Source organism: Dipodomys merriami, unplaced genomic scaffold (genome assembly GCF_024711535.1).
Source record: "Dipodomys merriami isolate MVZ:Mamm:240054 unplaced genomic scaffold, mDipMer1.0.p SCAF_14, whole genome shotgun sequence".
Classification (NCBI taxonomy): domain Eukaryota; kingdom Metazoa; phylum Chordata; class Mammalia; order Rodentia; family Heteromyidae; genus Dipodomys; species Dipodomys merriami.
Genome location: NW_027202715.1, coordinates 3188983 through 3201396, shown reverse-complemented (window position 1 = coordinate 3201396; position 12414 = coordinate 3188983). Strand labels below are relative to the sequence as shown.

Genomic DNA, 12414 nt, shown 5'->3' with positions numbered 1-12414 from the left:
TAGCAAAGAGGTCCTCTTTCCTGGGAGTTTGTGGAACAAACTTGTTTGTTTCTTGCAAGCTTTGGAATTAAAGCTCCTGCTGCTGCTGCTGCTGCTGCTGCTGCCACCACCACTACCACCAATACCAATGCTCTGAGATGTACTGGTAACATGACTACCACCTCCTCAGCACCTATCATTCAGCTTGGCCTATGGCCTCAGAATGTGGACAGTGTCCCAGATAAAGACACTTCATTTACCCCATCACTCCTGCCTATCTAGCTGTCCTGGAGGAAAGAAATGGATCCTTTAAGGGAAAGCACAGTCCCTGCAAAGGTATCCATTAGTTATACAGTCCAGAGGGCTAGTACTTTGAGTCCTGAGTAAAAGACCCATGCAGTAGAAATGAGGACATGGAGGGCAGAAGTTTATGCTATAATTAGTTCTCAGAGTAACACAGCTGGGAGAGGGAGGGGAATACAGCCAGTAACTATTTTGAGCTTAGCTTCGATTGACGGGACATGTGTACTCGACTGGACTGATCCTAGGACCAGGTTACTTGCCTGTGGTGTATGGTGGGGGGGGGGGCGGGCAAGGCCTGGGGCAGCAGGAGCAGGACAGCCAGACAGGCAGGCCGGACGAGGTACCAGCGCCTTAACTTCTCTCTCTAGGACACTGTCCAAACGCCAGGGGCCATAGGCCAAGCTGAGAGATGGGTGCTGAGGAAGAGGTGCTGGTCACATTATCAGGGGGAGCCCCCTGGGGTTTTCGACTTCAGGGGGGGGCCGAACAGAGGAAACCCTTACAGGTGTCCAAGGTAAGGGAGAACCCCTGAAATGAAGTTTCTGCAAAAGGGAGCCCAAGGGAAGCTGGGAAAGGTCATGTGGTGGCTTGTTGAGGGAGGTGGGGTCAGTAGGAGGCTATGTAAAAGAGGTGGTGGGTAGGTGGGCAAGGAAGCATGCTCAACTCTGGTAGGGGGGAGTAATATCTGATCACAAGCATTCTCTGGTGGGTGGGTTGGGGGAGGATGTTAGAGAAGTCAATTCCTAATTTTTAAGGAGCAGAGGAAAAGTAGGCCCTGCTTCTGTCTCTTGCAGTTCCCTAGTAGCAAAGGTCTGAGCTGGTCATCCAGTATTTGTTTTCCTATATGTGTGCCTCTATTCCAAACTCCAGGAATGTAGGGAAGGCTCTAATTTCTCTCTGACTAAATTGATTTGTGACAAGCTGAAGCTGTCCTGCCTTGCCCAGCCCTGCCCAGCCCAGCCCTGCCCTGTCCTTCCTTCAGTACTCCTTTTTCCCTAGGTCAGATTTTTCCCATTAATAAACAAAGCTTTCTTTTTTATATGTTAGCAGAATAACATGTAAGACCTGGCTTTTCAGGTGAAGTCTTTACCCTTTGTTTTTCACCCTTCAGACTTAGTTATCTGAACTGTAAAATGTGGGTAGTAGAACCATTCTAAGAATTAAATGCAATAACATGTAGCACCATGCCAAATACTTAGTAAGAACTCAATACAGGATAGCCGTGTGTGTACACTTAGTATACCTCTACACACACACACACACACACACACACACACACACACACACACACACACACACACACACACACACACACACACACACACACACACCACAATATCCCAGAATCCAGCTGGTTGGCTTCAATCTGGAATACTTTAACTTGTAGTAGAAAGGAACTATTGGGAATATCCTGGGATTTATAATATCATTTCTAGAATCTCCTCCATGTAGTTTTCTCTGGGCTTCTTTCATTTAGTGGTCACTCTACCTCCCACCAGTATGCCCATTTTTTTCCTAGAAAAAGGAGTCCTTCCCATTGTGTGTGTGTGTGTGTGTGTATGTGTGTGTGTGTGTACAGGGGCTTAGACTCAGGGCCTGAGTGCTGTCCGTTAGCTTTTTCACTCAAGACCTGTCATTCTACCGCTCAAACCACACCTCTACCTCCTGCTTTTTAGTGGTTAATGAGAGGTAAGAGTCAGTCTCTCAGATTTATCTGCACAAGCTAACTTTGAACTGCAATCCTCAGATCTCAGTCTCCTGAGTAGCTAGCATTACAGGGGTGAGCCACTCACCCATGGCTCCTCCAATCCATTTTTTTTTTTTTTTTGGTCGGTCGTGGGGCTTGAACTTTGGGCCTGGGCGCTGTCCCTCAGCTCTTCAGCTCAATGCCAGCGTACTACCATTTGAGCCACAGTGCCACTTCTGGTTTTCTGGTGGTTTATTGGAGATAAGAATTTCACGGACTTTCCTGCCCAAGCTGGCTTTGAATTACAATCCTCAGATCTCAGCCTCCTGAGTAGCTAGGATTATAGGTGTGAGCCACTGGCGCCCAGCTTCCTCCAATCCTTTTTATCCTATAAAGTTCCTTCACATGGGTCCTTCTTATCTTTTCATTCTGTTCTCCTTGGTGCCCTCCATCGTCTATAACATTCCTCCAACATTTCAGATCCGAAGACGGAGCCAAGCTGGCAGAGCAGGGCTCCGAGAGAGGGACCAGCTCTTGGCAATCAATGGAGTTTCTTGTATCAGCTTTTCTCATGCCAGTGCCATGAGCCTCATCGATGCCTCTGGGAACCAGCTTATTCTCACTGTGCGGCGGTATGGATTCTTTCCCTCTCTTCTCCTTTCTTGTCTGTTTCTGTTCCGTCTTACTGGCTTGGTTGGTTTCAGCAACTAACAAGTACTTACTTCTGTTCATTGGTTTCTGCTGCAGTATAAATGTTTGTGTATGTCTTGCAAAGGGTTTGACTGTATGTGCAATTAAAGGATTTAAGCAATGGATCTTAAGGGATTTGAGAACTGGATCTACTTTAGTCCTTGTATTATCTCCTCCTCATCATATCTTCCTCAAAGCTTACAATCTTCCAAGAGCGTTTGCTTCCTACTTTGTCCTCAGATCTTCACTCTTCCCAAAGTATCCATTCCAACTGTATACCAATTCATTTATCTTCCTCCCCTCCGGATCTCTTTAGCTGTTAGATATGCAGCCCTTCTCTCATGTTCTGTCACCTTTCCCATCTAGGGTAGCAGATGAAGGACCTGTGAGATCTCCATCCCCTGGGGAGCTTCAGGCACTGTCACCCTTATCTCCATTAAGTCCAGAGCCCCCTGGTGCTCCTGTTCCCCAGCCTCTTCAGCCTGGAAGTCTTCGCTCACCCCCGGACAGTGAGGCTTACTATGGAGAGACAGACAGTGATATGGATGGCCCTGCCACTCAAGAAAAGCCCCGCCGACCCCGCCGCCGAGGTCCCATGCGGCCTACCCCTCCAGGAGCTCTACCTGATGAAGTCTACTTGTCTGACAGTCCTGCAGAGCCAGCACCTGCCATTCCTGGTCCTCACAGCCAGAGTGACAGTCGTGTGAGCTCCCCATCTTGGGAAGAAGGGCCAGCCCTTCAGCCATCCTCAGCTGAGGCACTGCTGTTACCCCATGGTCCACTCCGGCCTGGTCCTCATCTCATCCCTATGGTGGGTCCTGTCCCCCATCCAGTGGCAGAAGATCTTACTACCACCTACGCCCAAAAGGCCAAGCAAGCCAGTGAGTGCCTGAACCCTCTTTTCTTTTCTTCCTAGCCAAGATCATAACTCTAAATCTATTTCTCCCTATCTACACTTTCTGTCTACCTGTTGGATAGAATCTTTGAGATAATTAGAGAAGGGTGATAAATGAGAGGGAAGAGGAGTTGTTATGGTCCTCATTATTTTTGCTATTTGAACCAGTGTAGGGAAAAGGGATAGGTAGTTCAAGCCAACCCAAGAGCAGACCAAGTCGGGAAATTGGAAAGTGACATGAATAGATGAAGGGGTTGGTGGTTGCTCTTGTTTTGCTGTGTGTCAGAGTGGAGAAAAGGAGGATGACAGACAGAGAACAAGGGAGTACTCTGAAGCAAGGTAACACTATAGAAACTTTACAGTATTAATTGTAATCATGGTATCAGAGCTACTGTTACCATTTTTAAGTTCAGTTAGGATTCCTGAGGCCTGGGAAGCTCTGGGATGGTCATGAGATTCCTAGGAAGTAGGAGAGAGAGGGATATTTGGCTCCTTATCTTAGGCAAGAATGCAGGCCTGGGCAGAAAAAGCCAATTGCACTTATCTCAGGCTCTCTGCTATTCTTGATGTGAGCTATGGAACCATATCTGAGAGTCAAGTTTCTCCCTGTCTTGGGCCTCCCATAGAGACATTTTGTCACCTCTAAAATCGCAGGATTCCCTCTCTAGCTGTTATTTTTTTCTTTCTTCCCATTCTGCTATTGATTCCTGATCCATAGCATTTTGTATCTCCAAAGTCTAAATAGAAGCTAAGACTATGATGATTTAGAATCTGACCATCTATGAGTGTCAAATAACCCACAAAGAAATTCCAAATGAATGTTCAGTATCACATACTTATGCCCAGTTCTCATTTTATCACCCCCTCCCTTCCCATCCTGCTGGGTAAGACTGTAGTTGGTGGCTCAGGATATTTTTAGCAGATTGTCCAGTGGAGTGGTGTAGGGGGAGGGGGAGGCAGGTGCCCATGTCCATCACATCAGGACTTGTGGGGCAGTGAAAGAAGGGAGGGAGGTGGCCAGGCTCCAAAAATAGCCCAGTGAGCTCATTCAGCTGCCAGCTCTGGGGATCAAACAAAGGGGCTTTAAAAGGCATTGGGGGTGGCTCAAGCTGGTCCTGCTCCAGCCAGCACTGCCTTTCTCAGCATGGAGACCTTTGAGCCCATCATCCAAGAGCCCCTCACCCAAGCCAGCTTCGACAAAGCCCCAGGCCCAGGTCCTGAGCTCCAAGACCCATTCTATGCAGGTACCTCCCACACTCACAAGAATATTGGGGTCTAGAATTGAGGGTGAAACCTCAACCATTTAGGAAGGGTAAGGTAATCTTTGGGAAAGGTTATACTCTCTTGTCCCCTCATTCTTTTTACTGTCTTCTTTTTCCTTTCTTCAGGAAAGTCTCACTGCTTCTTTCTCAGAATAGGTTAATGCTATGGCCACATCTCAAGGGGGTTGATGGGCTGTGGAAATCTCATAGGAACAGAGTGTATAAAAAGAGAAAGGTGGGAGCACATTATGAATACCTGAAGGTATGCATGTGTAAGTCTGTTGAAGATACATGAAAACAAGAAAGTGTCTTTATACACATACAGCTAGTGACAAGAACGCTTTTAGAGTAATAGTTTCTACAGTGGGCCTTAGCACAGCATTAAAAGCTAAATTTACTTATATTATTTCATTTCATCCTCATAGAAACCCTATGAGGTAGCTATTATCTTTATTTGCAGATGAGAAACTTAACTTCAATGTGGTGAAGTAACTCTTCCAAGAACCCCAAACCTGAAATTAACTCTGACTTTGGTGCCAATTCCTCTTATCCACAGGGCTATTTATTCTCTGTTGTGCGCATTGAGAAAGCAGCTAGAAAGCAGCATGAATGGAAAATAGATGGAATTTCAAGAATTTTTTAGGAACAACTGAGACCATGAACTAGTATCCTTGTGTAAGACTGGGTCTTACAGCAGAGCAGCCTCTCCCATTTCCTAGCTCCACCTACCTAAGCCCACATGGCCTGGGAAGTCCTGTTCTGATTCTCTTCAGCATATAGTCTTTGTGTGCCTGTTAGTGGCTGCCTGAACTCTCTACCCAAAAGTCTTGACAGATGGGGGCAGGCAGTTCTAGCCGCCAAAGAAACCTACCCTACTCCCACCTCCAAGTTGTGGGAAACAATCTATTTACCTGGTGACGTTAAAGGAGGATCCTAAAGATTTGGAAGGTTGCCTGGAGAACAGGATCTCTGGCTGTGAGTAACCAGTGGAAATCACAGAGAAGTTCTTTGGAGGTTGGAGGGCAGAGATGAACTCTGAAATTATGTCCTAATTATTACTAATAGGGTCTTTGCAGGGAAACTCTGGGAAGAAGAGCTACCTGGATGGTACAGGTGTATAAATGTATTTGAGTAACTATGTTTTAATGTGAGGACAAGTGTGTTTATTATGTATGTGAACTGAGGTGTGTGTATCCTGGAATATACACAAGAGAAAAGTATATAGGATAAAGTGTACTGACAATTTGCTTTCAGTAGTCTGATATTCTTGTTGAAATTATATGAATTGGAGTTATCCCTATGAGTGTTAATGACATGTGACAAGGGTAGAATTGAGACAAAGAGCCTTGTGGCCAACAATCCTGTCTGAGCTGGGCACTGGTGGCTCATACCTAAATCCTAGCTACTCAGGAGGCTGAGATTTGAGGATTGGCTTGAAGCTAGCCCCAGCAGGAAAAGTCTGTGTGACTCTTATCTCTAATTAACTACCAAATAAAGCCAGTAGAGGAGCTGTGGCTCAAGTGATAGAGCATTAGCCTTGAGAAAACAAAAAACAAAAAAAACTACAAAACAAAAACAAAGAAACCCCGAAGGACAGTATCCAGGCTCTGAGTTTTTCAAGCCCAAGGACCAGCAGCAGCAACAACAACAACAAAAATCCAGTATGTCTTGGTCATAGTAATGGGCAATAAATTCCAAACTTGGCAAACAGCCTCAGAACAGTCTCTGGACAGAAGTGTCCCTTCCCATCTTTTTCTCTCCCTGGGACCTGCCTTATTTCCCTGTCTTCCATTAAGAAAGTGACACCTCCTCTCCACCCCTATTGCCAGCCAAGAATGAGAGGCAGGTGTGGAATGTGTGGAGAGGATAAGTGCACATCTCTGGGAAGATAGGAGCAGAATGGAAAGGAAGAGAGGATGTGACCAGGGCAGTGTCACTGTCCTTGATTTCACCTTTTACCCTCTACTTTGTCGCCAAGTCTCTGAGTACTTTGCCACAGGCAAAAGATACTGTAGGTTCTAAGGGTGAAGATAGAAGGTAGGAGGTGGGAGAGAGCTGCCTGGGGTGCGGTGTGTGTATAAGTTTTGAGGAGCAGAATTAGGACAGGATACAAAGCCCCACTCATCCGTCTACCTCTCTGTCTCCTCAGAACTGCAACGTGCAGAATCTCTCCAAGAAAAGAGTGTGAAGGAGGCCAAGACCAAATGCCGGACCATTGCATCTCTGTTAACTGCAGCCCCCAACCCTCACTCCAAGGGGGTGCTTATGTTTAAGAAACGACGGCAGAGAGCCAAGAAGTACACCCTAGTAAGTTTTGGGGCTGCAGCTGGGACAGGCACCGAGGAGGAAGAGGACGGCATCCCCCCAACGAGTGAGTCTGAGCTGGACGAAGAGGCCTTTTCAGACGCACGCAGCCTCACCAATCAGTCTGACTGGGATAGCCCCTATCTGGACATGGAGCTGGCCAAGGTGGGCTCAGGAGCAACAGAGGGCCAGGGCTCCGGGCAGGGAGGGCACCTGAGCGAGGTCTTCGGGCGAGGGGTCCAGCTCTTTGAACAGCAGCGCCAGCGCGCAGCCTCCAGCACCCTGGAGCAGGCTCAGGTGGGTCCAGCAGCGGTGCTCAATGGGCAGGGACCACAGTCACCCCCTCGGGCCCAAAGTGCTCCTCCGGAGGCGGCTGTGCTCCCACCCAGCCCTGCCCCGGCCCCTGTGGCCAGCCCCAGACCCTTCCTCCTAGCTGGTGGGGCCTCCAGTCCATCCCCAAGCATCTTCAACAGGTCAGCTAGGCCCTTCACCCCGGGCTTACAAGGGCAGCGGCCAGGTACAACCTCGGTTATTTTCCGGCCATCAGCCCCCAAAAGGGCGACCGAAAGCCTGGGGAGCCTCAGCCCGGTGCCACCCCCCTTCGCGTCCTCTCCGCAGGGGCCCACCCCTGCGTCCAGCTTCGCGCCCCCCGCGGGCTCCCCCAGTGCTGCCCGCTCCCCGGGTCCAGTTATGGCCACCAGCTCCCTGTACATCCCAGCCCCCAGTCGGCCGGTCACACCAGGAGCCGCCTCAGAGCACTCAGCTCTTCCCGGTGCCATGACCTCCACTGCTTCCATCTTCTTATCGTCTCCCCTGCGACCCTCTGCGCGCCCGGAGTCGCCGGCCCCGGGGCCCGCGGCCCCCGAGGTGCCCAGCGCTCGGGAGCAGCGCATCTCGGTACCCGCTGCCCGCACCGGCATCCTGCAGGAGGCCCGGCGCCGGGGGACCCGAAAGCAGATGTTCGCACCGGGAAAGGAAGAGACGAAGAACTCGCCCAACCCCGAGTTGCTATCGCTGGTGCAAAACTTGGATGAAAAACCCCCGGCCGGGGGTGCGGAATCCGGTCCGGAGGAGGACGCTTTGAGCCTGGGAGCTGAAGCTTGCAACTTCATGCAGCCGCCAGGGGGCCGGGGTTACAAGACCCTGCCCCACGTGACCCCGAAGACCCCGCCCCCAATGGCTCCCAAGACCCCACCCCCCACGGCTCCTAAGACTCCACCCCCTGTAGCTCCCAAGCCAGCCTCTCGGGGGCTCCTGAATGGGCTTGTGAATGGGGCGACCCCTTCCGCTGGAATCCCTGAGCCACCGAGGCTGCAGGGTAAGGGTGGGGAGCTGTTTGCCAAACGGCAGAGCCGTGCCGACAGATACGTGGTGGAAGCTACACCTGGTGCTGGCTTTGGCCCCGGTCCCCGGCCTAGAAGTCCTTCTCCCACCCCCTCACTGCCCCCTTCCTGGAAATACTCACCAAACATCCGTGCCCCGCCTCCTATTGCTTACAACCCACTGCTCTCACCCTTTTTTCCCCAGGCTGCCAGAACTCTCCCTAAGGCCCAGTCCCAGGGACCTCGGGCAACCCCTAAGCAGGGCATCAAGGCCCTGGATTTCATGCGGCATCAGCCATACCAACTTAAAACAGCCATGTTCTGTTTTGATGAGGTCCCTCCAACTCCTAACCCCACTTCAGGGCCCACCAAAACCCCCAGAGTTCAGGAGATCCGCCGATTTTCCACTCCAGTCCCCCAGCCCACTGCAGAACCCTTAGTCCCCACTGTGCTTGCTCCCAGAGCAGCTACTACGTTGGATGAGCCTATCTGGAGGGCAGAGCTGGCCTCAGCCCCTATCCTTAGCCCCGCCCCTCCTCAAGAGTCTCCCAGGGGCCTTGGGGTCACCCTCAGCTCCTGTGGTTTCCAAGTAGCCAGGCCCAGATTCTCAGCCACCAGAACAGGACTGCAGGCTCATGTGTGGAGACCTGGGGCAGGGCATAAGTGAGCAAAAGTAAGTCCCAGGACCAAGGAGAAGTGGAATATCCAGTGTCAGAAATTGTTTCTCCTTTCGTATCTTACCACTTCTCTCAGGCACCTGGAGGCTAACTTCTTTCCTGCTAGACATAGTTGGACTTATGTCCCATTCCTAAGCTTTCTCTTCACTCTCCAACTCCTTTGCTGCTTTCTAACGCATTATCTTTGCTTCAGTCTTTTTGCTGCTTCTTCTTCTTCTTTTTTTTTTTTTTTTTTTGCCTAGATTTCTGTCTATAACTCCTAGCCTCGTCACTCATAGGCCTCCACAGGTTTCTACTTTTTTTTCAATATTTTATTTTTCTCTGTGGGCCTTGTTTTAATGTTCAGTGAGAAGCACACTAGGAGCTTAGACAAGAAGTTCACCGCTAGCCAAGCAGAGTCTGAATTGACCCCTGTGTGCATTAAACCCTGTTCCTCACTGTTTTCCTAGGTATATATTTAGGTATCTATATGTGTGCCAATGAGTATGTTTGAATGTGTGATCAGGATCTGATCTGGAAAGTGGTTAGATACATATGCTCTTGTGTCTGAAGCAAGAGTAAGAGGGAAAATTTAAATAAGCTTTCAATTTGAGACTTAATCTTTTATTGATAGGAGGGTCAGAAATCTCCACATAGACTGTCAAGAGGAATGAACTGTATTGAAGAATAACTCGAGACCAGCTTCTGTAGCAGAGGCACAGCATTTTGTGAAATGAATGCAGTCTGACAAGACTGAAGGGCAGGAATAATTTTCATGATGCTGTGTTATACCACACAGTCCAGGAATAGAACTAAGAATTCTTCTTCTCCTCTGGATTTCATTAAGTTTGCTTCCCCCAACCCCTCAGTACAACCTGGTATCCAGGAAGTAAAAAAAAAAAATAAAAAATTTCTTCTAAAAATGAATAAATTATTATCCTTATTGCTTCATGATTCAGAAAGGAAGGGAAAAGAGCCAGGATGAGGAGAGTGAAGCAGAAGCTACGAGGGGAGCAGAAATGAGTAAAAATGATCTAATCACAGAAGTATGGTGAAGAGAGAAAGCAGTGTTGGTAGAAAGTAAAGTTGGCTAGCAAGAAACCAGCTGTGTGCAAGAGGAGTATTGATGCAAGTCTGAAGAACTGTTAGAGTGAAAGAGGTGTGAGGATGTTTTCTGAGTGTAGAAAGAAGAGTTGGTGGCCGTGCACCAGTGGCTCACACCTGTAATCTTAGCTCCTCAGGAGGCTGAGATCTGAGGATCTTGGTTCAAAGCCAACCCCGGGCAGGACTCTTATCTCCAATAAACCACTAGAAAACTGGAAGTGGCACTGTGGCTTAAGTGGTAGGATGCTAGCCTTGAGCTGAAGAGCTGAGGGACAGTGCCCAGGCCCAGTTCAAGCCCCAAGACTGACAAAAAAGAAAGAAAGAAAGAAAGAAAGAAAGAAAGAAAGAAAGAAAGAAAGAAAGAAAGGAAAGAAGAAAGGAAGGAAGAAAGGAAGGAAGAAAGAGAGAAGAGTTGGTGGCTATGCTACCATCTCTTGGAAATTTACCCTTCAATTTGTCTTCTACATTTTGTTATGACTACCTAGGAAAGGGCAGGGAGGCACACAGGGCCAAAATCTCCTTTAAGTCCTACCCCATCCCTTAAAAGCCCAGTTCTTCTTCCTTTTCAGCTTCAGATCCTAAACCAAGAAAGACATGGATTCCCCTCCCACCAAGACCACCACCAGTCATGTTTGCTGTTTGATCTGGAAAGTTATCATTTCCTTTGCAAATTGGGTGTGAGTCACGGTTCTTTGGTTGTGCACAAGAATAAACTTATGCCTTATACCTTCTGTTTCTGTTATCTTTTCTGGTTTTATATCCAAATCCTGATTTCTCTTGATTACTAATCTGTTACCCTGATCTGATTTCTGATCTCTATTCTTGTCATTCCCCCTTTTGTTTTTACCCTTTTGCTCCTTTGTTCCTTTCCTCCAAATCTGTCTTATTCTCTCTCCTCTTGGTATTCTCTTCCTGCAGTCTCCATCCAGATTCTTTTTTCTCTCCTTCATTACCTTCCAAGTACATTCTTTTCAGAACTGGGAGATCTTGTTAAAAAAAAAAAAAACCAAAAAAAAAAAAAAACCAATGCTGGGCACCAGTGTCTCATGCCTGTAATCCTAGCTACTCAGGAGGCTGAGATCTGAGGATCTCGGTTCAAAGCCAGCCCGGGCAGGAAAGTCCGTGACATTCTTACCTCCAATAAACCACTAGAAAACCGGAAGTGGCACTGTAGCTGAAGTGGTAGAGTGCCCGCCTTGAGCTGAAGAGCTGAGGGACAGCGCCCAGGCCCAGAGTTCAAGCCCCACAACTGACAAAAAACAAAAACAAAAATAAAAAATAAACTTCTTAACCCTTCAAGATTTCCCAGCTCTTTGGAGGAAGCAACCATGTTAAACATAATTCTCTAAGAATTAAGTGAAGGCAAGTGACTAGGTATGATATGGGATGGGAGAGGGAAGAAAGGCAGATCAGTGTGAATTGTGACAAATAGAGAAGGGAAGGCACTGGAGGAAGATTGGAATGAAAGACATTTTTAGAAGGAAGGTGCCATTATTCAAGTTTACCAGCAGAGGGCACGTTTGTGCCAATAACTAGGTATCTACCACTAGGCACAAGCTGATTTTTTTTCCCCTCCTGACCTGTGACTTGAAATCTGGGCCTAGGCACTGTCCTTGATCTTTTTTTTTTTTTCAGTACTGGGGTTTGGAGTTTCCCACTTATTTATTTTTTTGGTTGGTCCTGGGGCCTGAACTCTGGGCCTGGGTGCTGTTCCTCAGCTCTTCAGCTCAAGGCAAGCGCTCTACCACTTGAGCCACAGCGCCACTTCCAGCTTTTTCAGCTTACGTGGTGCTGAGGAATCGAACCCAGAGCCTCATGTATGCGAGGCAAGCACTCTACCACTGAGCCACCTTCCCAGCCCCTTGATTTTCTTTTTTTTTGCTCAAGGATAGCACTCTACCACTTGAGCCGCAGTGCCACTTGCGGCTTTTTCTGTTTATGTGGTACTGAGGAATCAAACCCAGGGCTTCATGAATGAGGCAAGCATTCTACCACTAAGCCACATTCCCAGTCCTGTTATTTATGTTTTCTAATTGCTTCCTTGGGTTGGACAGAAACAGAGAAGATGAAAGGTCTAGAGGCACAACTGGTCTGGGCAGCAGAAGCTGATATGGTGAGGGGTGGGAGGAGGATATTCAATCCTTAGGATTGATTTATTTATTTTTGGTCAGTTGTGGAGCCTAAACTCTGGGCCTGGGCACTGTCCCTCAGC

The 12414-nt window shown here is 48.3% G+C and overlaps 1 protein-coding gene across 2 annotated transcripts; it reads left to right on the top strand.

Annotated features, from left to right (window-relative positions):
* Positions 1 to 492: 492 nt before the first annotated feature.
* Synpo2l (synaptopodin 2 like) lies at positions 493 to 10933 on the top strand. Of its 2 annotated transcripts, XM_070020576.1 has the most exons (5): positions 493 to 533; positions 651 to 796; positions 2450 to 2601; positions 3026 to 3540; positions 6966 to 10933. In XM_070020576.1, exons 2-5 carry the CDS (start codon positions 692 to 694, stop codon positions 9107 to 9109), a joined length of 2916 nt encoding a protein of 971 aa, XP_069876677.1. In that variant the 5' UTR covers positions 493 to 533; positions 651 to 691; the 3' UTR covers positions 9110 to 10933. The 2 variants fall into 2 exon arrangements, with proteins under 2 accessions (XP_069876677.1, XP_069876678.1); XM_070020577.1 differs by lacking the exons at positions 493 to 533; positions 651 to 796; positions 2450 to 2601; positions 3026 to 3540 and adding an exon at positions 4658 to 4798.
* Positions 10934 to 12414: the final 1481 nt, after the last annotated feature.